General features: G+C 46.7%; 1 protein-coding gene across 7 annotated transcripts in view; it reads left to right on the forward strand.

Annotated features, from left to right (window-relative positions):
• TOP1MT (DNA topoisomerase I mitochondrial) overlaps positions 1 to 27,224 on the forward strand; it is a 52,312-nt gene that overhangs the window by 14,731 nt on the left and 10,357 nt on the right. For 4 of the 7 annotated variants that reach the window (XM_043507238.1, XM_043507240.1, XM_043507241.1 and 1 more), the window contains exons 6-16: positions 1,118 to 1,176; positions 9,227 to 9,299; positions 10,462 to 11,936; positions 16,357 to 16,472; positions 16,960 to 17,081; positions 19,081 to 19,203; positions 19,794 to 19,981; positions 20,937 to 21,081; positions 23,424 to 23,567; positions 24,399 to 24,584; positions 26,674 to 26,742. In XM_043507238.1, coding sequence (XP_043363173.1) covers positions 1,118 to 1,176; positions 9,227 to 9,299; positions 10,462 to 11,936; positions 16,357 to 16,472; positions 16,960 to 17,081; positions 19,081 to 19,203; positions 19,794 to 19,981; positions 20,937 to 21,081; positions 23,424 to 23,567; positions 24,399 to 24,584; positions 26,674 to 26,742 — 2,700 coding nt within the window. Of the gene's footprint in view, positions 1 to 1,117; positions 1,177 to 7,461; positions 7,570 to 9,226; positions 9,300 to 10,461; positions 11,937 to 13,429; positions 13,717 to 16,356; positions 16,473 to 16,959; positions 17,082 to 19,080; positions 19,204 to 19,793; positions 19,982 to 20,936; positions 21,082 to 23,423; positions 23,568 to 24,398; positions 24,585 to 26,673; positions 26,743 to 27,224 lie in introns of those variants that run through there. The other 3 variants (XM_038393419.2, XM_043507242.1, XM_043507243.1) reach the window with 3 other exon arrangements.

The raw sequence follows: 27,224 nt of genomic DNA on the forward strand, positions 1-27,224 counted from the left end.
TAAAAATATGGCCAATGAGCAGAGCTGTTTCTAAGCAAAACCATGTTTAGAAACGTCTGTGAGTTTGGCAGCCTGTTCAAGTCTTAAAAGAAAAACGTGGATGAGTTGAATTTTGTAATTAAAGACTTCACCCTTGGCAGGTGGTGTGTCAACGGGAGTGCTTGCATGACAGTGCCGAGGTATTTGTTTTGCTATGGCACATTGTCCAGAAATCGGCTTGAGACAAACGAAAGACCAGTTTCTCTCACTGATACGTTGAATGTGAAAATACAACAAAGCTTCCTTTTCCCCCAGGGGATAAACATTTAGGGCCACATTCAAGCTGAGCATCATCAGTTTTTGTATTCGAGACTCTAGGCTGCCATGCCCTGGTTTATGTATCTATCTGTCTTCTTTTGCATCTTCCTCCACCTCTACCTCTGTCCTCCCTAGCTCCCGCATTGACCGTGTCAATCCCTTTTCATAATCTGTTTCCAAGCTCTCACCAAAATCACGGCTCAGTCTCCCAATCTCTGTTCCCCAGGCCACCGCCCTGCTCTCATCCAGATCCCTCCTAGAAGCTCGCTTCATCTCTGTTGCCTACAAGAAGGGTTTGCTTACCCTTAATGGAACGTCTGAAGATGTACATTGACCATAACTCGGTTGCTACGTTATCGTATTTCTGTAGCCTTGGAATGTAGCTCATTCCATTCTTGATAGTCTGTCCCTCCGACTCATTGCATCACCTCTGACATTGCATTGTAAGTTCTTTGGGGCAGGGCCCCATGTATTTCTTCTGGAAAACATCCAGCACACTTCCAAAGACTGTATTTGCCAAAACAATCTACATTCCAGGCAGAAACTCCTACACACTGCAGGTGGGGCTTTTGAAAATCAGATCATTTATGTAGGCACCTAAATGTGGACTTTTTAGGTCCCTTTGACTGAAAATGTTGGCCTGCCTGAGAGTTGAAATGGGTAAACTTGTCTACAGGGTGCGGGGAATATATTGGGTTCTGTGCCCCAGGCTTTAGCTGAGTGTCATCTCTGGTGCGGGGAACATTGTAGCTAATGGTCTCCTTTTCAAGCTCAAAGAATGTGCATTGCATGGATCCCAAGGTAATAAAATCTCTTTCAGGTGGAGACTGAATCCATCCCAACCAAAACTCCAGCTTCAGGGCAAGCGAGCGCTCCCAGGTGAGAAATGAATGGTTCGGCATGTAGAGGGGTGGGGAATAGACCATTGCGCAAGTGGACGGGAGAGGCCATATGTGCAAACACGCTAAACTCATGGAGCATCTGTTTGCCAAAGATGTGTCTACACTGCTGCTGGGAGTGCACCGCCCAGCCCGGGTAGACAGACTCACGCTAGCTCAAGGTGAGCTAGCTCGCTAAAAATAGCAGTGTGTCATTATGGCACTGGCACTGGCAGTGGCTTGGGCTAGCCACCTGAGCTCAGACCCTCCTGACTTTCCTTAGAGATTTCTCCCAGTGGTATGCAGGGAAATGCTGGCGTAGATCGGACACTGATTTAACCACCACTCAGAGCAGCGCTGGATAAAACGGTGGTAAAAATGCTACTAGCTACTAGAGCTCGCACCAGTGGTAACAATGATGGGAGACTTGAGTGGGTGGGGAGGACTCTAGTGTAGACAAAACCTAAGTGTTGGTTCCTAGTGGAACGTTGAAAGAAACTTACCCTTTGACAATATTCTGGTTTGTAACCTGGGTTTCACTTACCCAGGCTTCTGATGAGACTTAAGCTTTCCATAATCTCTGTATATTATTTCCTTTCCTATGTTTTCTGCACTGGGAGATTTTTCATATTGTTTGTGGCCTCAGATTTACCAGGGAAATGTTGGAACTTCGCTGCTCTGCAATTTTTATACAAACTGTGATTGTACTGAATTGATTTTTTCCCTCCCTATGATAAGAAACTCACACCACTCACTGTGGCATTACTCTGAGCAAAGCAGGGGCCTGGCTACTAAATTATCACTTCTCCTTTACCTAGGAATGCAGGGCTAAGACATCAGTTTTCAATGTAATCTTTACATCCAGCTTGGGACCCGATCCAGCATCCACTTTAGTATCCACTTGATTTCAGTGGACATTTGATCAAGCCCTTAATCCTTTTCTTGAGAGCAGCGAGGAGTAAATATTGAAGGGGACTGTTGATTGATTACACGTACTTAGTAAATACAGTGATAGGCTTTATAGAAAACACTAAGATAAGCAATACGCGTCTGAAGTCCAATAAGTTTGTATTTTCTATACATTGCTACATATTGAGGTTGTATCGTGATCTGAAAGGAAGGAGTTAATGTGAACTTGGCAAATTTTCACTTCCCTCATTTTAGGGTCAGTGACTTCTCCAATGCCTCTTGCTGGGAATGATAGAGCTGGTGTTTGCAGGGGAGTCAAAATGATTTTCTCTATCCCAGCGTGCTCTTATTTTAAGAGAAGATTGGGTAACGAGTCAACTCTCAGCCACTCGTGTTGATTTACACAGACCCCAGCTCCCTTTAGACTTAATCAGATTTTAGAAATTTGACATATTTCACGGAGTATGTCGGTTACTTGCTTAATCAGTTTAGCTGAAATTGTGTAACTCTTGGGAAAAAATCCAATTCATTTCCCCTGTCTTGATCTGCAGAATACGCTGAAGACCATAAGGGAGCAGGGAACTCTGAACCCAGTGGTGGTGCTGAGGGAAAGTCAATTGTGAATAATTTATTTATATTACCCCAAGCTGATAGGTTCCAACTGAAATCGGGACTCCGTTGTGCTTGTTACTGCACGCACATTTAAGAAGAGATGGTCCCTGTCCCAAAGAGCTTATAGTCTAAACACACACGGCAAGGAAGAATTATCCTCTTTTTACATATGGAGAAATGAGAGCAGAGTGACTTCCCCAAGATCACACAGGAAGTCAGTCACAGAGCAAGAGTTTGAACCCAGCTCTCTTGAGAATCGCAATCCATTGCCTTAACCACTAGCCCATTCCTCTTCTGAGTATTAATCCTAGGTTTTACTTACTACGAGTATTTGTCTCTGTTCTGTCTGTGGTGTGCGGAGAGGCTGGGGGGTGGGAGTGGGGAGGGAAATGATGCGCAATGAATCATAGAATATCAGGGTTGGAAGGGACCTCAGGAGGTATCTAGTCCAACCCCCAGCTCAAAGCAGGACCAATCCCCAACTAAATCATCCCAGCCAGGGCTTTGTCAAGCCTGACCTTAAAAACCTCAAAGGAAGGAGATTCCATCACCTCCCTATGTAACGCATTCCAGTGTTTCACCACCCTCTTAGTGAAAAAGTTTTTCCTAATATCCAACCTAAACCTCCCTCACTGCAACTTGAGACCATTGTTCCTTGTTCTGTCATCTGCTACCACTGAGAACAGTCTAGATCCATACTCTTTGAAACCCCCTTTCAGGCAGTTGAAAGCAGCTATCAAATCCCCCCTCATTCTTCTCTTCTGCAGACTAAATAATCCCAGTTCCTTCAGCCTCTCCTCATAAGTCATGTGCTCCAGCCGCCTAATAATTTTTCTTGCCCTCCACTGGACTCTTTCCAATTTTTTCACATCCTTCTTTTAGTGTGGGGCCCAAAACTGGACACAGTACTCCAGATGAGGCCTCACCAATGCCAAATAGAGGGGAATGATCATGTCCCTTGATCTGCTGGCAATGCTCCTACTTATACAGCCCAAAATGCCATTAGCCTTCTTGGCAACAAGGGCACACTGCTGACTCATATCCAGCTTCTTGTCCACTGTGACCCTTAGGTCCTTTTCTGCACTGTATCAATGGCCTTTTCCTTCCTGACCACATCAGACATTATTAGCTGGGAGCTTTCAACATTATGGGGATACTTAAAGCCCGTCTCTGGAAGCACAAACGTCAAGGAAGGATGTCAGTGTGGCTTTGTCTACACTACGCAGCTTTCAGTGACATGCCTGTGTTGCCACAGCTGTGCTTCTAAACGTTGTGCAGTTTAGCCGCTGTTTGTCACCGTTCCTGTTGACAAAAAACTTCCACCGCCAAGGAGCGGCATTTGTGTTGTCAGCAGGAGAGCGCTATAACGTACCCCAACTGTGAACAGCTGTTAAATAGAAAATTAAGCCCTAAGCCTATGTTCTGGGCTCTTCAGCTCACATTCTCTGCTGCTTTTCTGGAGGAGAAAGAGAGCAGTTACCAATGTGTTGTCATCATCCCCGCCTCTAGCTTGTCTATACGAGCTAGACCTTGAAGTTGCCAGGACCAGTTCAACAAGTTCTTTGCTGTTATCCTCTCCAAACCCAGCATGCAGGCAGAGTGAAATCCCAAACCAAACTGGATAGACATATTGCCTTGGGTGTCGATGTTAACATGTACCAATTGGAACTTCGTTTGTGGTCTCTAAGCATAAGTCAATATATGGAGATAGCAGACACGTGACCGCCTTGCTTCCTTTGCTTGAGAGAATCAAGTGTGTCACTGATGGATTTTGTTATGATCATCTAATTTGACCCTCTTGCATAATACAGGCAATAGAACCTCACCCGGTGATTCCTGTAGGGGGAGGGGTTCTACTTCTTTGTTAAGGGACAATATTGAGCCCAGTAACTCATGACTAACTCAATTATACCTGCTTATGTGATGCCAGTGAGCCCGATAATGCGTATGACCAATTAGAGCATATCTTTTAGTAAGACGCCTAAAATCCCTTGTTCCAGGCAGAAAACATCCAGGCCAATGGGGCTTTTGTTAAAGACCAAGCATTTTCTGTTCTCTCGCAGCACAAGATTATGCCAGCATGAGTAATGTCCAGCAACACTGGCTTTGTCCCTTTGAATAGCCAGCTGTAATTGAAACCCCTTGACTGAAACTGATCTATTTGCAGAGATGCTTCTGTATTTGTTTTTCCAAAATTTTGGTGGCATCAGGTAACCTGGTAACACTTCACAACCCCCTTGCACCCAACCCCCTTGCATCCAACCTCCTCGCTTTGGAAAGCAGTTTGTTCCGAGACTGGAATTCCGGCCCGGGATATCTCCACTTGTGACTCTACTTAATTTGTTTGTGGTTGCTGCAAAGGCTGCTAATATTCAGCGTGGATGTTTGTAAAGCTTTCTCCCTGCCCTCCCTGGTGAGAGTTCAGATTTAACAGATCCCACTAATCTGTATTTGACCTGTATGTGCTCTGGGAATTGATGTCAGAGATAGAAGTAAAAAGAAAAAGAGTACTTGTGGCACCTTAGAGACTAACAAATTTATTTGCGCATAAGCTTTTGTGAGCTACAGCTCACTTCATCGGATGCTGTAGCTCACGAAAGCTTATGCTCAAATAAATTTGTTAGTCTCTAAGGTGCCACAAGTACTCCTTTTATTTTTGAATGAAGACACTTTATTGTTTCTCTGCCGATTCCTTTTCTCGTATGGTGAAGCTCTGCCGATGATTTTCTGGATGGAGAGCTGACTTTAAGAAGACTGCATTGAGACCCACAGTGCTGCTTGGCATACTGGAGTTAGTGAGGCAGGCAGACGTTGCTTGCTCTTGGATTTATAACTTAATTACGGACTGGTTGCTTGCCTTTAAGGCAAGGCTAGAACGAGATCAGCCCTGGGGCATGCTGGGTATATCTGTAGTGAGATACCATAGACAGTTGCTGTAGGCACAGTCATGCAGGTTAAAGATCCATTGTCCAGATGGTAGCTCCCCAGTGACACCTGCCGGCCAGGAATATGGCATGCTTACTCCTTAAAGCTATATCTCATCTTCTTTCCCCCCTACCCGTTTGGGAGTGACTCCCTTTTTTGCAGGTACGGTAGTTAACTCTAGTGACTAATGTATCTGATCTAATATTAGTCCTAACAAATCTTAAGAACAGCCAGCTCTATGTTAACCCTGTTTCCTCCACTTCTAACGTGCTTCCAATACCAGTTGTAGCAGTGAACCTTCGGAAGCACTCGTTGCTGTAAAGTATCCCCACTCCTGCCCCAGGTGGGTAAATCACAGCCGACCAGGGGATTCATCTTCACGACTTCCATTGAAATGAATGGGAGTTGCGTGGCTCACTCCCCTGGAAAGCCACACGCCCGGATCTGTGGGGTTAGAAGGCCAGATGACAGTACGATGGCCCCTTCACGTTTTGGAGGAGCTGATCTGGGCCAGACAGCTCATCGGAGGAGCTGAGGGTGTCATTCTGTGCACACCAAAAGACTGTTGATCTCCTGCTGTTGCTTCTTGGCCAGCTGCCCAGATCTGTGGGCCTGGATGAGTCTGTTTCCTGTCACAGGCCCCATGTCCTATGCCATCAGGTTCTCTTGTTTTGAGTGGCTGGATCAGAGTTTGGGGGGTGAGCTGGGTCTGGAGTTTATGGCCCTTGGGTCTATCCCATTGCTGGGAGCCTCGCTGTTGATACACCCCAGTGAGTTGGATCTGCAGACTGCTTCTGCAGCTCCTCGCTGGTTTAAGCTGGTGCTTCAGTCTCCAGAGATTCCAATGGGCCCACCTCCCTTCCCATCTGCGATCCCTCTGCATCCTTGGGGCAAGTGCAGCGATAGGCTCTAGGGAAAAGCAGTCTTAGGAAAGCATTTGAGTCTATTCACCTGCCTCTAATGTAATAAGCACAGCTTTAAAAAATCACCAACCTGCAAGCCAGCATGAAAAATAACTGCTCCCCAGCGGTTTCAGGAATAAGCCAGCAGTGCAAGCTTTATTAGCTGCTGTATTTAATTGCAACATATTGTCAATCAACTTGACAGTGATTACATTTAATCTCTCTTGCTTCTGTTACACCTCTTTATCTTTCCTGGCTTCACTCCTTTCTTTTGTGTAATGGATAACGGTGCATCTTTCCTGCACTGTCTCGAGCGTCTGTCTCATCTCCTCTTTCTCTCTGTGTCTACACCCTCCATCTCTCATGCCATGGTGATCTAATAGATGAGCACTGGACTGGGACTCAGGAGAACTGGACTCTGTTCCGGGTCTGCCACTGAGTGACCTTGGGCAAGTCACTTCCCCTCTCTGTGCCTGTTTTCTCACCAGCACTTCGTCTATTTAGACTGTGAGCTCTTAGGGCAGGGACTGCCTCTTACTAATGTGAATACCGTACCGAGCACTGCGTGGCCCCGGTCTCAGCTGGGTTTCTAGCCAATGCTGTAATACAAGTAAATTATATTTCTCTTTTCTAATTGCACACATCAGTCTGTCCCACCCCCACTTCCCTCTGTAGCTGCCGTAAGCAAATCCATTCTCATAAGGTGAGATTCAACAGTGCAGGTATGCAGTTTTTGTCCAGCCCTTTAAAAACAGAGACACGGGTAGTGGGTCTGCACCAGCACTGAAGCTGCAGCGTGAAGCCATGAGATTGTGACATATAGTCTCTTGTTGCGTTGAAAAGGGGTTAGCCCTCTGCTTGTTGCTTTGGCAAAGGATCAGTTTATAATGCATCCTGATTGAGTTTCAAATCGTCCGCGCTGACTCTCTTTGTTTCAGAGTCCTTGAGATGGCTGCCGACAGTCCGGACTGCAACAGCCAGGAAGCTTCTCATCCTGGGGAGCAGGAGGGTGAGGAGGGCCAGCCCAGGGAGGGGAGCACTGAAAGGTTTGTACGCTGCCGCTTTGTAGCATTTGGAGCAGCATGTTAATTTTCATCGAGGGCATTGTCTTGCCCTTGCTCTCAATTTGCATCAGGGTTGTCTTGCAACCTCAGCTGGCTACAGAGATAGGAGGATTTTACGTGAGTCTTGGGTTTAAGATTCATACCCCGTCATTTCAACTCCTATTAGAAGTGTGGGGGAGGAATCAGTGTTCTTCAGACATCTCTAATCCAGGTGACCAGTGCTTGGTCCCAGCCACATCCGCTCCTGCGCCCGCAGCTTGATTCCACATCTCGCTGGTCCAGTTTGTAGCAGTGTGACAGCCTCGTTGAAATGGCTGGGAAGGCCAAGGATGGTCCCTGTGTGGACGAAGCCACCTGCATGTCTTTCTCAGTGAGCTTGTAGCATCAGGGTGGAAGCAGAGTGCTGGGCTGCAGTGGGGAAGCTTGTGTTGCTGTTGTAGTTGTTGAATGGAGAAACCAGAGGACTGTAGTTTCCAAGGGGACCCTGTCTGCTTTGCACCAGCTTGCAGAACCTCTTAGTGAGGTTCTCGCTGCACTTCTCCCCACACCCGTTCCTCTACCCACTCCCTGCTCATGGCCCACGCAGCCCTGAGACCATCTCACCAACTTCTTCCTAGCCCTGGCCGAGGTGGCTGTGAGGCAGTTCAGGACGATGCTAGTGGGGAGATTCTCTGACTGCGGGGCCTCTTTCTAGTCTCTGGTCCCCGCGCAGAGTTCCCTCGGTCAGCGTCCAGTGACTCCTCGGAGCTGTGGGCACTGTCTGGGATTCTCCGCTCGGTGTCGCCCCCTGAATCCCTCGTTTTCATCCTGTGACCCGCACCCCGTCCCTTTGGTTCATGTTTTTGTCCTCCGCACTCGGTTGTTGTCTGGGTGCTGTGGCTCCGCCCTCAGCTGTGGGGGGCGGAGTCTCCATTGCTTTGATGGGCTCTGCTCACCAATGCCAGTCATCGGATAGGCTGCCCGTCACCCCCTTTTAAGCACCGGAAGCAAAGCTCCATAGGAGGGGAGGGCCGCTGGCACTCAGATCGCGGCCCGCGCCTGTGCCCTGCCCCACTCTCACTCGGCCCCTTCCCCGAGGCCATGCCCTCACTCTGCCCCACCCCCACCCCGCCTCTCCCCCACCCGCTGCTTGTTCCTCTCTGCCCCCCTCCCCCCATTGCTCGCCTAAGGCAGGGAAAAGTGATGGGGCCATGGCACCACGTTCCCCTCCACCCCCGTTCTGGGAAGGGGGCAGAGAGAAGCAGGGTGGGCCTCGGGGGAAGAGGTATGGTTGCCATTTTGGGTTGGACGTATTCCTGGAGATTAATTAAAGACTAGCCTTTAATTCCTGGGGACTCCAGGGCAAGCCTGGAGGCTTGGCAACCCGAGGAAGAGGCGGAGATGAGCGAGGGGGGTCTTGGGTTCAGGCGCTGGTGGGCCTCCCCACTTCTAGGTTGCTGCTGGTGCTCCCCAAACGGAGGACTCCCGCGCTGCCTGGGAGCATGTTCAAAGGCCCAGCTAAATAGGGCCGGTCATCACATAGGCTGGTGTGTTTAAAGTGGTGTTTAATGGGGTGGTTGTCTGAGGAGAGCTAGGCAGGATGTGGCGCTGATCCTTATCGTGCACGTTTATAAATAATAAAAGCTGCTGTTTGTTCTAGATCAGAGCACGCCCCGAAGAAAGTGAGAACTGGCCCTGAAGGGAAACTCCTGGTGACCGGCGACAGAGACCTGGTAAGAAGCATCCTGAAGTACCTGGAGCTGCTGTAGCCTCTGTAAATGATTCAGTGTTTAAATGGTTGTGAGAGGAGATGCCTGGGCACTTCAGTTTCTAAGAGTTACATGTCCCTGGCAAAGAGTTTCACAGGTTTACTGTGCGTTGTGTGAAGAAATACTTCCTTTTGTTTGTTTTAAACCTGCTGCCTATTAATGGCTCATTTGGTGACCCCTAGATCTTGTGTTATGAGGAGTAAACACTTCCTTATTTACTTTCTCCACATCAGTCATGATTTTACAGAACTCTATCATATTCCCCCTTAGCCGTCTCTTTTCCAAGATGAAAAGTCCCAATCTTATTAATCTCTCCTGATATGGAAGCCGTTCCGTACCCCTAATAATTTTTGTTGCCCTTTTCTGAACCTTTTCCAATTCCTATATATCTCTTTTGAGATGGGGCGACCACATCTGCACGCAGTATTCAAGATGTGGGTGTACCATGGATTTATATCGAGGCAATAGGACATTTTCTGTTATGATCTATCCATTTCATAATGATTCCCAGCATTCTGTTTGCTTTTTTGGATGCCGCTGCACATTAGTGGGTGTTTTCAGAGAATTATCCACAATGACTCCAAGAGCTCTCTCTGGAGCGGTAACAGCTAATTTAGACCCCATCATTTTATATGTGTAGGTGGGATTATGTTTCCCAACATGCATTACTTTGTATTTATCAACGTTGAATTTCATCTGTCATTTTGTTGCCCAGTCATCCAGTTTTGAGAGGCCCTTTTATAGCTCTTTGCAGTCTGCCCTGGACTTAACTATCTTGAGGTAGTTTTGTATCATCTCTAAATTTTGTATCACCTTCCTGTTTAGCCCTTTTCCCAGATCATTTATAAATATGTTGAATACGACAGGTCCCCGTACAGAGCCCTAGGGCTTGGCAGCGCTACCCTGTGTGCTTTTATCACCTGGCCTCTTTGAACCTGATCTTTATATAAAACTTCCCTGAGCCACCAGTGTATGCGCCTGGTTGTCTGTGGTTAGACTGAGAAGCACCTGCCATGTCTGTGGGTACCAGAGCATGCCCATGAAAATGCACTGACAAAATCTAGGCTTCGTTCTGCTTATTTTAACCTTGTTTCCCCCCACTCCTTTTTTTTTTTTTTTTGGTAAGGTTCCAAGACACCAGGGAACAAAAACCAATGGGTTTGGTGATGAGAACGTGGCCTTCTCTGGAGAGCTGGATGGTTCAGCTGAGGAAGTGGACATTATAGCCAAAGGCAGAACGAAAGAGGAAGAGGGGGAGAAAAACACTGAGAGGGAGCCAGGTTCATTCATCCCTGAGGGGCAAAGAGGGGAGAAACGAGTCAAAGACAGGAAAAGAAAAAGGGAAGAGGAAAAGGAGAGAGGGAGGAGGGAGCAGAAGGAAACAGAGCTGAGGAAGAAAGAGATCAGGGAGCAGGAGAAACATGAACTAAAGGAAAGTAAAGGGGGTATGAGTAAGAAAGAGAAACCTAAGAAGGAAAGTGCTTCTGGGGAGAGAAAGGATGAGGAGAAGAGAGATGGTTCAGAGCCCAGTAAAGCCAAGCGGGAGAAGGGAATCACTGAAGCCATCTCTGGAAAGGGCGAAGGGCCAAAGGAGATGGGAAGGCAAGCGGGTCACCCTAGGTTGGAAAGAGCAAAGGAGTTCAAGCAGATGAAGAGTGAGGATAATGCAGAAGGATTGGATGAGGGGGCTGGTGATCGAAGGGAAAAGGAAAAGCGAGGGAGTGAGACAGCAGGGGAGGTGGAGAACAGGGCCAATACAGGGGAGGATGAAATACAGACAGAAAGAGGAGAGAACAGAATGGAAGAGAGAGAAAGGGCAGAGGGAGAAGAGAAGCCTGCACAACGGCCAGCAAGGGCTGCAGATGATGAGGAGAAAAGGGAAGGTAAAGACACAGAGGGAGAGAAAAAGAATGTCAAAGCAAATAAGGAAGTGAAGGCAGGAAAGAACCAAAAAGAGAAAAGACAGGAAAAGAGGGAAGAAAAGATAAAGGAAGCGAAAAACAAGAGGGAGAAAAGGGAAGGAGAGAAGAACAAAGAGAGTGAAGAAAAGACAGGAAGGAAAAAAACACAGAAGGATAAAACGGTGGAAGATGAGCAAGAAATGGAAAAGGCAATAGACAAACAAGAGGGAAGGCATGAGAAAGAGACTGAGAAAAGAGATGATGTGGAGGAAGAGAGGAAAAGAGAGAACAAAAGAATGAAGGATGAAAAAGAAATTAAGGAAGAGGAGGAGAATGAACAAGAGGGAGAAGGATGGGAAAGGAATGAAAGAATGGGAAGTGAACAGGAAATGGAGGAAAATAGCATTAGAGAGGAAAAGGAAGATGAGATGGAGAAAGATGAGATGAGGGAAACAAAGGAGAAACAAGGAAATGAGACAAACCAGGCCAAGAAAAAAAACAAGGAGAGAAAAGCAAAGGATAAAAATAAAGGCACAGAAGAGAAGGGAAGAAAGAGCAAAGAGAAAGCCAAGGAGGTGGAGAATGAGGGGGGATCAAGGAAAAGGAAAAGCAAAGAGGAAGGAGACAAGAAGAAAAACAAGAAATTAAAGAAGGAGGAAGATGAGAAGGAAAAGAAGAAAGAGGAAAACAAGTGGAAATGGTAAGCTTTCTGTGGGTTACCAGAGTGTGCTGGTGTTTGACCTGGGGGAGATGTCAGGGATTATAGAGCCAATGGAATTTTGTACTGATATTTTAAAATGTCAAAATATCAAATCTTATTAACTTTTTTTGTGGAATTTTTCCCATTTTCCAGCCAGCTACAGAGGAGGTCACATATTTTTGGAAATCTCAAAAATTTTTGGAATTTGGAGGTGGGGACAAAACAGGAAAAATGCATGGAATTTTTTTGCTACATTTTTCCTTTTTTCTGACCAGCTTTAGCAAAATATACCCATACATGTACATTATAGAGCAGTGGGTGTAATTTCAATGCATGGGCATCATCTCATTTATTAATGCTGGCGAGTTTGCCCCACTGCTTTAAGGGAAAAGAAAATGGTTAAAAAAAGGGAGCTTGCATGATAGAGAGATCCTTATACTGTACCATATACACAGGTTTCAGAGTAGCAGCTGTGTTAGTCTGTATTCGCAAAAAGAAATGGAGTACTTGTGGCACCTTAGAGACTAAGCAATTTATTTGCGCATAAGCTTTCGTGAGCTACAGCTCACTTCATCGGATGCATTCGATGAAGTGAGCTGTAGCTCATGAAAGCTTATGCGCAAATAAATTGGTTAGTCTCTAAGGTGCCACAAGTACTCCTTTTCTTTATACCATATACAGTGTTTAAAAAGCACCTGCTATTATTGATGTAGCCAGCAGATGTCACTGTATGCTGGAGTTTTGTCACAGGTGGCTAGAATTCAGGTGTTAGATTAGTGGTTTTCAACCGGAGGTCTGCAGAATATGTCTAAGAGGTCCCACGAAAGGTGGTTGTTATCATCAAACAGTGGTTTTCAATCTGTGTATGGGTCCACAAACACTGTCTGAGATTTCCAAAGGGGTCTGCACCTTCATTTGAAAATGTTTAGGGGTCGGCAAATGAGAAAAACGCTGGGTTAGAAGACAGAGCCATCAGTTGGATGTTGTCAGGGAATTTTTAACAAGTCCCATCTGCATGATGGTCCATTGCTTTCCTTGCAGAGCTGACCAATACTTCCCTCAGCAATAATTTTGCTGCAGTTCTTAAATTATCTGGAGTCCAACCCTGTTTTAAATGATATAATTTGCATTCCCTCTTGGTATGGGGAATCTTATTTAGTGATCCTACCTCCTTGAGCGGAGGGTATCTTTCGATTACTCTCTGGACAAGTCTGGCTTGGCTGAATGAGGTGGTTGCATAGTAACTAGTTAGCTTGCACCATGTGGGACCCACACTGATGCACGTCTGTGACTACATTTCCCAGGATGCTGTGCTGCCCTGGCATTGAATGAAGTCCAGCAACCTGCACATTGTTTTGATCGGAATTGCATTTCTTAACTTTTTTTTATAACAAGTGCCATTCTCTCAAAAGCAATGCCACGCTGGAGTGACCGGCCTTTGCAACTCAGCCCAGGGGGAGCTGTGGAGGAAGGTGATGGGAACACTTCCGCTTGAAAGGTCATGGGATGCAACTGAGCTGAGACTGCTGTTAGCATGTGGCTGGCTGCAGAGTGCCTGGCTCTTGCATGTGGTCGCTCTTACCCATGGATGTGTCTTAGCAGCTTCTGCCATGTGACATGACTGGATTTCGGGCATGTTCCAGCGTGGTGGGGGGCTGGTTAGACAAGCCCTGGGTCATTTTCACCCCAGTCCTGGCCGAGGGTGGCTCAGCAGCCTCCAGTCTTTGATATGCTTGCAGGTCAGTGCCGCTCGCAAGGGAGTGGTGAGTGGCAAAGCCAGGTAAGGTGGGTGAGGTGAGATCTTTCATTGGACCAAGTTTCTGTCGGTGAGAGAGGCCAGCTTTCGAGCTACTCCGAGCTCTTCTCCAGGTCTGGGCACCATCCTCAGAGTGTCACTGCTAAATGCAAAGTGTGGGACTGATTGTTTAGCATAAATATGTATTTCCAGGGAACATTCAAGGTGAAATGGCCGGTTAACACCACTCCAGTCACAGGGGGCAGGAGGTGGTGAGAAACAGCTGTGGTTATAGATTGTTGTAATAAATCCAGTGTCTTTGTTCAGTCCATGATTCCCTGCCACTGGGAAGAGTCTGGTGCCACTAGCAGGGGCTGCGCTTCGTGGCAGGGGAGCTCATCACCTTACCAGCTCCCTAGCTGTGAAGCGCAGCCCCTGCCGGTGTCACTTCGTGCCTGCCTAAGGGTTGAAGTTGGGGGGGCGGGAAATGTGGTCCTCCTGCCCCCCAAAGTATGCCCATGTTAAAAAGTGGGCAGGCATGGCCCCTTTGGCTCCCTGGTTCTGGTGTCCCTGGGCCCCCAGGGTGTGGGGGGCCCTAATGTTCTTTGTGCCCAGGGCCCCACTAAATCTTTATCAGCCTCTGTATGTGGTGCATTTAGTGCACTGGCTGAGGTACACCACATGTTGATAGGCGTGTGTAGGACCCCTGGATCCTGAAAGGTGCTTGTGGAAAGTGTTGTTCATTGTAGCAGTGGAGGTATGTCTGCAGGTTTTTCATCTGTGGTTCTGGCAGGGCCTGATGCCTCTTTGAGTTAGTGGGTCCTGGTCTGTGGGGAGCTTGCTTCTGATGATGAGGTTGGGCAGGGTTGAAGGCCAGAAGAGGGGGTTCAGGACAGATTTCTTTCAGGAGGGGGTCCCCATTGAGTGTGGGTTGCATTACAACAATACTGCATGCAAAGGCAGGTCAGGCATTGGTGATACTGTCAGCCTGGAGTAAATTAAGCATCTGTGCAGCGTCTGTCTGTATCATGTGAATTGTCCGCAGAGCATATCTATCAAAGGCTCAATCAGAGAACTGCTTTGGGCCAGCTTCTCAGCTGGTGTAACTCAGTGTAATCCCATAATTCCTGGATTCTTTAGCCAGATTTTTGCCTTGATTGTCTTTTTGCAGACAGCAAACCAGCTGGTCTGATGTGTTCTTTCTGTTCCATATTACGCCCCCCAGGGGAGGGGAAAAGCTAAAATATTTTCTGCTCCCACCCAAAAAAGCATGGAAGTTCTCAGCAGACTTTGGGGGCCTCCTTAGTCATTTTGCTTGTTGTGCCAGGGTTTGGCAGGGCAGCGTGGCGCACGCTTTGGATTTGCCAGTTTGCCTTGCGCGTGGCAGTGTTTTGGCATGACGGGATGATGTGAGAGCATGGTGTGTCTAGGTCAAAGTCCAAGAGCACAAAATGTATCTATTATCTAGATCGTCCTCACCCAAACTCCCCTCAATTAATTTTTCTCCATCACAGATGTTTGTTGAAGGATCCTCATTCCACAGCTAGGGTTGCAGCGATCTTAGAATCCCAGCTGATCAGCTGGGGCGGGGGGGGGGAGGGAGGGCAAACTTTGTTAGCGTGAGGATCACACATGTGAGCAATACTGATCAGGGTGTCCTTGCCTTGACTCCTGCTCTTGAGCATAGGTGTGTCATCTGTTTCAGTCCCACAAAAATGAAGCTGGCTGGGGGTGGGAGGGGAGCGTAGCAGACGGCATAACCTCCGTCCCTTCACAGTGTGAAGCCTCCACTGTACAAGCCTGAGTCTATGTCCCAGCTCGTCAGCTGGGATTTTCAGTCCCCTTCCCAAGTCCTTGCTTGGAGGCTAATGCATTAGGGCGTAAATAAAAGGTGAGTGGACAAATATCCTCCTGCAAGTGCTGCTGTTAGAGGAAACTGCGTCACGAAAGGAGCCGTAAGGGTTATGCCATGGCATTTAGGGACTCTGCATAAAACCAACACTGCGGCTCTGGTTTTTAATTATGTTAAATGTGGGGGTCTAGAAGTGATTATAACACAGCTGGGTTGTCTGTCGCTCTCCACCGTATTGTGGTCAAGCCCCACACTGCTTATCCACCCTTGCCTCCTACCATGCACCTGCTTCACTCCGCTCACCCTCCATTTGCTTGCTTCTCCCATCTCCATGCCTTCTGTCTAGATGCTTATGTCACCGTGGTGTCGTAGCATGTCACCAATACTGACTGATTTTAGATTCACCACACCCCTGTGAGGGAGGGCAGTATTATCCCCATTGTACAGATGGGGAAACTGAGGCACAGGGTGGCTTAAGTCACTTGCCCAAGGTCATATAGGGAGTCAGTGGCTGAGCTGGGAATTGGACTCAAGTCTCCTGAGTTTTGGTACAGCACCCTGTCCACTAGAGCTAGACCATCCTCCCTAGCCTGGTTCCTTCCACACCATCCCCCTACCTTTGGGGTACCCTCCTCAGCTGACCCACAAGCCCTCTGCTCCAAATCTTTTCCTAAGACCCATTTCTCCCATGATGCCTACAGGAAGCTCACCGACTTGGTCCCCACTGTGTCCTGGGCTGGTGGTATCCCAAACGGAGCAGCAGGGAATTGAGGATCTGAGTAATGCAAGTGCTGAGACACTCCCTAACCATTCCCAATGTTTTTCGCTATAAGGTGGGAAGAGGAGAAGACAGACGATGGGGTGAAATGGAAACAACTGGAGCACAAAGGCCCCTACTTCGCCCCTCTCTATGAGCCACTCCCTGACGATGTCAAGTTCTATTACGATGGTGCGTCCTGTTTTATCACTGATGCTGCAAAACGTAGCAATATTCATGACACTGCACAGCTCGTAAAATGGGCCGAACAAAGAATACGGTTCGTCTGAAGCAGACTGTCGCTCACTCTGAGATGAGAGCCTATGTTAACCAGTCAGTTCAGGTCCACGGGCCTGGCAAGAGGCTAATTTTGCAGCCTCTCTGTAGAATGTGGTGTTAAACATTGACTGTTTTTTAAAAGCCAATGCATCTAGATAATCCCGGGCATTCAGAAATCATGAGATTGTCCCCCCCTTGTTGGTTTGCAAATTGTGAAAGAAAAAAATTCTTTAAAACAAAATAATAAATGGTGGGGTTGGGGGAGGGGTAATTGCCTTACGGTACGCGAGCCTTTAGGGTTAATTCGCTTCACACTTTCAAGTGTTTCTCCACAGCCAGCTTGGATGGAGGGGGGTGCAGGCGGGTGACCGATCATAAAGCACACTGTGTTCCTGTACAGGCAAACCCATGAAGCTGAATGTGGCCACGGAGGAAATTGCCACCTTCTATGCAAAAATGCTAGATCACGAATATACAACCAAGGAGATTTTCCAGAACAATTTCTTCCACGACTGGAGAAAGGTACCTGCTTTGTGGGCCCGTAGTCACTGCTCCTTGGCCATAAGAACGCACATGTGGGGGGCGGAAGGCTGCGTCTCTAGGGGGTAGAGCTGAGTTTGTGGTGCATGGCCTGTGCTGGGAACGGTAAGGGGTGTGTTTGTGGGTGGAGCAGGAGAGGGGATGTACCGTGAGGAGGCTTAGCATTTTCACGTCATTGCTTTTGTGGGTTTTAGTCAAGAGGTGTTTGTAGCATCCCAGCCCGGACTGCTTCACGTTAGTTTTTGGGTATTAATTGCCTAGATTTTTTTAAAAAATGTTTAATAGGAGGTCGGATTAGATGAGAAGAGGAGGGCAGGGGTGTGTGCGTGTGAGTGAGTGAGAGCGGTGGTGGGGGGTATGAGTTGGGTTAAGCCTTGTCATGGGTTGAGTTAAACCTCATTGGAACTAGTATGTGAATGTATCCTTCACTTAAAGAAAAGGAGTACTTGTGGCACCTTGGAGACTAACAAATTTATTTGAGCATAAGCTTTCGTGAGCTACAGCTCACTTCATCGGATGCGATGAAGTGAACTGTAGCTCACGAAAGCTTATGCTCAAATAAATTTGTTAGTCTCTAAGGTGCCACAAGTACTCCTTTTCTTTTTGCGAATACAGACTAACACGGCTGCTACTCTGAATCCTTCACTTAAGAGACAGTTAAGGGGCCATGCCTGAAACAAGGCTTAATAGTCTGCCCAGAAGCTCGCACCATGTGGGCAGAGGGTTTCATTGGGTTTTGTTCTGCCTAGTTGCGTGTCTGTGAGTGTGGGAAAACGTCAAACTGGGGGCAGACGAGGACCAGAGCAATTGAGGCAGAGAAAGAAAGCTTAGCAAGAGCCTATAAGCTCAGTGTAACCCTGGGAGAAGCGTAGAGAGAGAGTTTGGGGGTCTGGTGCTGGCTAAAGAGGAGTAGGGCTGTAAGCAGAGAAGCTAGCCCCTGGTTTTGGTTCCGCCTGCGTTTGGAGAAGCAGGACTTTCAGCATTCCTTGTCAATAAACCAGATGGCATCAAATAAAATACCAGACTCCATCCACAGTTTCTGCTCTCAACTGGAACATCACCAGGTCTCTGAACTCTGACTAGCCGCTCAGGGGCAACGATATTTTATCATTCAGCAGCTACACGTGAGCGCTTCTATGTTGCAGGAGAAAATCTCACAGAATAGTGACTCCTCTCAGAGCAGGTTTTATGTGCACCCGGCCACTGGTGATAATGCTTTGATGCCCAGCAACCCCATGTAGATCGGGTTTGTCTGTGCCTGGCTTGGAATTTCTTCCCTGTCTGCTCTGAGCTGTGGTTTAGTGCTGCTGTTCCACCCCAGAGGTGGTTGCATTGCACGGATGTATGAAGTAATCCCCATACACAGACTTTGCAGTATTCAGTTTTTATCGGTAAATGTGGATTTCACCAAACATGTGCAATCCAAAGCAAAAAGGGTCCCATCAATACTTGAAATTTACAGATAGGCAAAGTAAGAAAAATGGTGCTTGAGAACTTAATAGAGTTTGGTTTAAGGATATTCACTTGGTAAGTTTTGACATGGAGTGTTGACAGTTTTTGTTTGAATGGTTATAAAGCTTCAACTTTTTGAATCTCAGCAGCAGTTGTCATTAAATAAACATTGTTTGACCCCCACCACACACACAACCGTGAAAGTTTAAATCAAGAAAAAATTGGACAGAATGATTGCAAATAAACATGGCTATTATCCACTGAAATTATAAACAAATAAACATTGAATTCTGTCAACCCTGCCTGTACACAGGCTCAGGCTTTCAAAAGCGGCCACTAGTTTAGAAAAATAAATGTTTCAGATGCAGCAAAGCCTAGTCTTTGATTTCAGCGTTGATAACACAGCTGCCAACCTGCTGCTCGGCAGACCCTCCGGAGAGCAAGCTTATTTTCCCCCCGAGTGACTTATGCCCAGTCGAAAATGAGATTTGCCTGCCTGTTCTCCAAGTCTCTTCTGGCTTTTGCTCAGGAAATGACCTCGGAGGAGCGGAAGAAGATAAAGCACCTGGAGAAGTGCGACTTCAAAGAGATGCACAAGTACTTTGTGGACAAAAACGAGGCCCGGAAAGCTTTGTCCAAAGAGGAGAAACAGGTTAGGATTCTGTTTCTAATGACTCCTGTGGATGGTTGGTAGATATTTAGTCTGGGTGTGGGGGGCTTAATTGCCTTATGCCAGCTGTTGTGCTTCACTCTATGCAATTGGAAAATTAATACTTCTGATTCAAAATCATGAATCTGTTATCTGTGCCTGGGTAGTAGTCTATAACCTCTTTCTGTTACCCTCCTCCATCCCTGCCCGTTTGTCACACACATTTGCTGCATCTTGTCTTAAAATAGGGCAGGGGAAAACTTATTTTTCACACCTTTCTGGGTAGAGACATGGAAGCAAAGTCAGACTCCAGTAGGTTTAAATTATCATCCCTCAAACGCCCATAACATTTGCCTGCTTCCGAAAAAGAGAGGTTTGACTTATTTCCAGCCATTGGGTGTCCACTCACTGCCAGTGCTGTTGATTGCTGGCAGTCGGTTTGAAACTCTGTAGGAAGGGGCTCGTTTCTGATTCTTAAAGCTCTTGAATTTGTGAACCAGCTTTCTCCTGGAAGACCATGGGTAGTGGTAGCCGCAGCACGCGGGGTAGCACTTTGGACTGGTGTTTTCTCTATGGATTGTTTTTTAAATCAGAAACTGAAGGAAGAGGCAGATAAGATCCAGGAGGAGTATGGGTACTGTATCCTCGACGGGCACCGGGAGAAAATAGGCAACTTCAAAACTGAGCCCCCCGGGCTGTTCCGTGGGCGTGGGGACCACCCTAAAATGGGCATGCTGAAGAAGAGGATCATGCCGGAGGACGTCATCATAAACTGCAGCAAGTGAGTGAGTTCCCATTAGCTAGAATGTAGCTCTTCAGGCCAGATCCTCAGCTGGTGTTAATGGATTTTGCTCCATTATAGGCTAACATTTTCTCCTTGGCGTTATCCTTAGCTTTATTCAAATCACTCTGCAGCCTGCCTGCTTCCAGCAGGGCTAAGTCATTGCTTTGCTCTACTGTTACTCCTAAGATTTAAATTCACATGGGACATCTTGAGCCTCCTTCTGAGGAGTTTTCCCCTTTCTACACGACAGGTACATTTCACAATCAAATCCTTCGTAGATACAGATGGAGTGGCCCAGGAGTAGCCAGTCAACTCCAATTTCACATCTGTCCAGGGATTTCTTATTAAAGCTTTGCAAAGGAGAAACACGTGGTACGGTGCCCTCATTGCTTCTTTGGAAGGTCTGAAGAAAGCCCAAGAGATTCTCTCCCTATCCTGCCCTGAATCCTGCTTGTTTCTACCTCAGAAATATCAGGAACGCAGTTGTCAACATTTTGCTTGTTGGAGGACTGCACGGAGGGCTGTGAGCTGCAGCTTGAAAACTTTCTGAGCCCTTCATTAAAGAGGGCAAAGAGCGTTTCTTCCTTGGATTTGAGTCAAATAAGCATTAATCCGATATTATGAAGTTTGGGTAAAAAAGTCAGTTCCCCACTCAATGAGTTTCAGTTGCTTGGTGTACCCAGTGCTGTTAAACCCACTACTTCTCCAGTTGTCTCTAGTCTTCTGGGTAAAAGACTTGGATGCTTAATTTTATAACTAAGCAGAAAATCTCTTTACTCCTTTACAAGAACAAACCTTGCCCATCCAAAAAGAAGCCATTGGGGCTCAAGTCCATTTTTTTCCCTTGGTTGGCATTTTGTGTCATTAGCATTGGGTTGGTTTTGGTTGGTCTTTGAACAGAAGGGCCCAGGGAGTGGTCATAATTTTGCTTTGTATCCTCTCCACCCACCAGGGACTCTCAAACCCCCAAGCCCCCATCAGGTCACAAGTGGAAGGAAGTGCGCTGTGACAACACTGTCACGTGGCTGGCTTCGTGGACTGAGAACATCCAGAACTCGATTAAGTACATCATGCTGAACCCTAGTTCCAAGCTAAAGGTGGGGTGTGCTGTTCCCTGTCAGACCATCTGTTTGCCATTTGATTAACCCCTTTTATGCCACAGTCCACGTACATGCCCGTAGAGGAGCAGTTGGCACAATCTTCTGTGTGCCAAGTCTTTGTGTATTTGTCCGGTGGGACTGTCAGTGCGTCATAGGGCCACCCCAGTAACATCACAAGCCTTGCGACAGAAGCTAGAGTCTCTTGAAATTGGAGGCTTTTGCAGTTATGCCTCTGACTTTGGATTTGTATGAAAAGATCTTTCTGGCTTAGAGAGGCCAGGTGGCCTAATTGATAGAGCATTGGATGGGTCTCAAGAGATACAGGTTCTATCCCCGTCTCTGCCACTGAGCTGCCAGGTAAGCCCCTGTGAAATCTGTTCCTTTGTGTGCTTTTACCCTATACTATACTGATTTCACGGGGGGAGACCAATGTTTCTCAAATCGAGGGTCCTGACCCAAAAGGGAGTTGCAAGGGAGGTCACAATGTTATTTTAGGAGGCTCGCAGTATTGCCACCCTTACTTCTGCACTGCCTTCTGAGTTGGGCAGCTGGAGAGTGGCAGCTGCTGACTGACGGCCCAGCTCTGCAGGTAGCAGCGCAGAAGTAAGGGTGGCAATACCATACCATGCCACTCTTACTTCTGCGCTGGTGCTGGCGGCAGCTCTGCCTTCAGCGCTGGGCTCCCGACCAGCAGCCGCCGCTCTCCAGCTGCCCAGCTCTGAAGGCAGCGCTGCTGCCAGCAGCAGCACAGAAGTAAGGGTAGCCGTACTGCAACCCCTCCTACAATAACCTTGCACCCCCCCACACAGCTTCATTTTGGGTCAGGACCCCTGCAATTACAATACTATGAAATTTCAGATTTAAATAACTGAAATCATGAAATTTGCAATTTTTAAATCCTATGACCATTAAATTGACCAAAATGGACCGTGAATTTGATAGGGCCCTAGTTATAATGATTCACTAAGATGGGTAGAACATGGCTGGGGAGAATGTTCTGTTTTACAGTAACCCTGGCGATGGTGGTCTTGATAGTCTAAATGGGCCCGTATTGGGCTTAATATTAGCAACATGCTTTGTTCTCCCTTTTTACTTTGAAAAAGGCAGGCAGTTTAAATCCAGAAATGTTCTACAAATACAACAGGGAGGTTAATAAATGTGCAAAAGTCAGGGCACAATGTCAAAGCTTTCATTGTAGTGTTAACTCAGCTACATTGCATTTAGGTTCACATTGAACAATCTGTTAGAATCAAATATTAAAGATGTGCAAAAATGGAGAGTTAGTGCTTTATCATTGCTTGATTTATATTCTTAATCTTCTAACAATGAGACATGCGTTAGCATGATCTTCTTACAATAGGTACTGTGAAGTCAGTGCTGGTTCAGTGCTTCTGCAGAGTCTTCAGGGGGCGCCCAAACCATTCTTCCAAAAATTATCGTTATTCCTCTTTAACGTGAGTGACATGGATAGATGATTTTTTTAAAAAAATCAGCCGAATACTGAACAGTATTTAGAACCTGGACAATCTTAAGTGATCACTCTCCTTACAGTGTGTATGATAAACCCATTGTTTCATGTTCTCTGTGTGTGTATATCAATCTCCCCTCTGTTTTTTCCACCAAATGCATCCGATGAAGTGAGCTGTAGCTCACGAAAGCTTATGCTCTAATAAATTTGTTAGTCTCTAAGGTGCCACAAGTACTCCTTTTCTTTTTACGAATACAGACTAACACGGCTGCTACTCTAGAACCTGGACAGTGTTCTTAATGATTTTCTATCTTCAAAGTAGGTCCAATCTGGAACCAGGCAGTTTCCTTGTACAGGGTTTTATTCCTGGAGCAGATTAGGAATTGTTTGACAAAACGTTTTTGGCTGGAAAAGGCCGTTTTGTCAAAATCAAACATTTTTCATGGGAAAGGGTCTGCTTTGGTGGATTTTTCTACCCCAAAAAATTTAAAAAATATATATATTTTTTTTTAAATTGTTGAAATGAAAAACTCTGGTTTTCCGGCTCAAAATAACTTTTCACTTAGAAATTTAAGCTAACTCTAGTTGGGAAACAATGGTCAAAATCCAAACAAAATTATTTGAAATGATTGAAATGAAGCAGTTTGATTGACCTGAACCAGTTATTTTTTAAAATGTTTGATTGGTGAAAATTTTAGATGTGTTGACTTTTTGCCCCAAACCCAGGATGGGAAATTTTTTGAATGATCTCAAAATGTTTTGCAGGATGGGAAAGCAGTATCTTGCCTAGCTCTGTTTATTACCTGTGACAGTGGCCGGGTGGCAATGGATGCTGTTCAGGGCAAGTGGAAACATCCATTTTTCCTTCCAGGGGGAGAAGGACTGGCAGAAATATGAAGTAGCCAGACGTTTAAAAGGTGTAGTCGACAAGATCCGCTCTCAGTATCGTGCAGACTGGAAATCCAGGGAGATGAAGAAACGCCAAAGATCTGTGGCCCTTTACTTCATTGACAAGGTGCCGGCTTGCTTCTTTGTCTTATTGGGCTTGTTGCTTGTAAAATTATTTTATCTGAGGTACATTCACACTTGCTGGTAGCTACGAATCATGGGTTAGCCCATGAGTGGAAGCCACTCGTGGTCACAGAGAACATGGGAATGAATTGCGATGGGAAGTGTCTGGAGCTGTCTGTGAAAGCATGCTGGTGATACAGCACCGTATGGACTGTTACACACATTTCCTAGAAAAAACAGCCCTGCCTTTGCTACCCCCCAACACACACTGATTTCCAGTGTGTGCGCGATGCTTGCTAAACCTGCTGCCGCTTGCACAGATGAATAAGGGACACTGCATCCACTGACAACAGAGTTCTTTGTTGTAAGGGTTATTTCAATGCTGCTGCTTGTTGCAGTGAAGTCTTCTACTGAAAATAGGGCTGAATTATCATTGCTGCATGTAAATGCAACCGAGTCTATGTCCTCTTCTGATATCCCTCCCCTGTGCCATTTAACCCCTGAACTATTTCCTGCCTCTCTCCAGCCTAGCTGAAGGCATAAGCATAATGATGCATGCGTAGCAAGGGTCCTTGAGATGCTTTCCTGCCAGGGTATTTCTGCACAGCTGTTCGAAGGGCTGCAAACATGAGCATAAAGATGAATGATGGAGCAAAGAAACTCAAGATGCTAATGGGGCATTTAGAGTCTTGGTGATTGGGGCTGTGCCGACCCCTTGGTGGAAAGAAGTGTGTTTCTCACAGCATCGTAGCCTCTTTAGCACTGTTTTTGTGGGGAGGAGGAGTATAATGGAAGATTAGGGGTTTCCATCCCTCCTCTGATTTGTTCCTCCCAGCTGGCCCTGAGAGCCGGTAACGAGAAGGAAGAAGGGGAGACTGCGGACACGGTTGGCTGCTGCTCCCTGCGTATTGAGCACATTAAGCTGCACCCAGAGCTGGACGGGCAGGAGCACGTTGTGGAGTTTGACTTTCTGGGGAAAGACTCGATCCGGTATTACAACAAAGTGCCTGTGGAGAAACCGGTGAGCAGGGCTGGAGGGAGGTTCGCACGCACTCCCACAGGTAGCTAATTGATCTACAGTGCCTGTCCATCTCCTTGGTACCTAAGCGTCTCACAATCTTTAATAAGAAAAGGAGTACTTGTGGCACCTAAGAGACTAACAAATTTATTTGAGCATAAGCATCCTGCATCCGATAAAGTGAGCTGTAGCTCACGAAAGCTTATGCTCAAATACATTTGTTAGTCTCTAAGGTGCCACAAGTACTCCTTTTCTTTTTGCGAATACAGACTAACACGGCTGCTACTCTGAAAACAATCTTTAATGCATGTATTCTCCCAACCCCCATGTGAGGTAGGATAGGGTTATTATTTCCATTGTACAGATGGGGAAACTGAGTCATGGTGGGACTAAGTGACTCACCCCTGAATGCACAGGGAGGCTGTGCCAAAGCAGAGACATGAACCCAGGTCTCTCAACTCCCAGACTAGTGCCCTAACCACTTGGCCATCCTTCCTGTAAGAGCATAAGAACAGCTGTGCTGCATCAGACCAATGGTCCATCTAGCCCAGCATCCTGTCTTCTGATAGTGGTCAGTGCCAGATGCTTCTGTGGAATGAATAGAACTGGGCAGTTTATCAAGTGGTCCTGCTGCCTATTCATTGGATGACCCCTAAGTCTTGTGTTATATGAAGGGGTAAAAAACACTTCCCTATTAACTCCCCTTCCGCCCATCATGATTTTATAGACCTCTGTCATATGCCCCCTTGGTCATCCCTTTTCCAAGCTGAACGGTCCCAGTCTTATGGAGGGATAGCTCAGTGGTTTAAGCATTGGCCTGCTAAACCCAAAGTTGTGAGTTCAATTCTTGAGGGAGCCATTTAGGGATCTGGGGCAAAAATTGAGGATTGGTCCCGCTTTGAGCAGGGGGTTGGACTAGATGACCTCCTGAGGTCCCTTCCAACCTGATATTCTATGATTCTGTATTAATCTCTCCCCATGTGGAAGCTGTTCCATACCCCTCATCATTTTTGTTGCCCTTCTCTGTACATTTTCCAATACCAATATATCTTTTTTTGAGATGGGACGACCAGAACTGCACGCAGTTTTCCAGGCGTGGACATACCAGGGATTTATATAGTGGCATTATGATATTTTCTATCTTATTATGGTCTCATTTCCTCAAGAAAATTGAAACGAAATATTGACGCCGGTCTGATTGTCTACTCCAGCCTGTCGTGTGCTGCCATCAAGGGCTGGGCTCTCAGCTGGTGGAAATCAGTGTAGTTCTGTTGACTTGAGATTCACACCCGCTGGAGACCTGGTCCAACTTTTCTCTTAGGAAAATGGACTCGAGCTCTTCTGTGTCTTAACACTTCTGAGTTCAGAGGCTTTATTTTCAGTCGCCACACCTTCCCCCCTCCCCGCTTTGTAGTTATTGTCACCATACAGGGTGCAGTCAGTGTAGTTATTTGTACCACGTACATGCGGATGTTAGTTTCCTCAGACTGTCCAACGTCATTGGGTTTGCACTTGTAAGTCGGTGAAAGATGCTGAAATACACTTGAGTGATTTAAAAAGCTTGTCACAAGTTACAGTATAGAGGGAAAAAATGGACTGGGCCATATGTCAATGGCCTCTGTGTATTTAGGGTAATGTTTTTCTGTCCTCATTGACTTCAGCCTAAATTAGCAAATGATTCAAATGCTTTGGTATCTAGTGACGGCAGAAAGGCACCTGGGGTCTACACCCTATGCTGCCACTCTGTCAATTGGCAAGAACGTTACCTCTGTGTCCCTTTTCCTGATCTATAACATAGTGTGATACGCACCTCACAAGAGTGGTAAGGCTAAATGCAGGTGGGTAATCTTGTGTCCGAGGTAAAAACATTGGCCCAAGGTCACAAGAAGACAGTGGATAACCTGGGGATTAAATCTAGGAGCCGCAGCCTTCAGATGGAAGATGGTGCGATATATCCATCACGAGGGTGTTGAGGCTTAGCTAACTTTGCTTTGGGATTCTTGGATGAAGAATCTAGTGGAGGGTAGCATCCGGGAGAGCTGCCACCGCACTTTTGCATGGCCCTTTGATGTAATTCTTCATGTCGTTGCAGGTATTCAAGAACTTGCAGTTATTCATGGAGAACAAAGACCCAGGGGACGACCTCTTTGACAGGCTGAATGTAAGCTGGATTCGTCTTGCTCTTGAAACCGAGGGGCCAGTCGTGCCGACTTGAGCTAGGCAGATAGTGCAAACAGTCGCCCCAGTCTTGCCTGCAGCACCCCAAGCTAGTTCAGTTCCATACTCCCCTTGAGCAGAGAGGCTGCCAGACCCAGCAATACGGTGTGTGCATAAGGGGGTCAGTTGGGTGAGGCCCCTTGATTCATTTTTACCCATGACCCTGATTTTTAATGCCCATCTTCTCCCATGAGTAGCTAGTGCAACCCGCTGTGTCCCCCAGCACCCCACTGTAATCTTTGATTTCTCAATCCAGTTGCTGCATAGGTAGTAACTTGGCAGCTAGGTTTTCTGGACCCCGCTCCCCGATCGCAGACCTGCTATCTCCAGCAGGTTATAAAACTGCCTGCAGCAGCTTAGGACAGCTCCAAACGGTCCAGGGGTTCAAAGTCTGCAGCGGGCCCACAGTCTTAAGGCCATATTTAG

This window comes from Dermochelys coriacea, chromosome 2 (genome assembly GCF_009764565.3).
Source record: "Dermochelys coriacea isolate rDerCor1 chromosome 2, rDerCor1.pri.v4, whole genome shotgun sequence".
In the NCBI taxonomy this organism is placed as follows: domain Eukaryota; kingdom Metazoa; phylum Chordata; order Testudines; family Dermochelyidae; genus Dermochelys; species Dermochelys coriacea.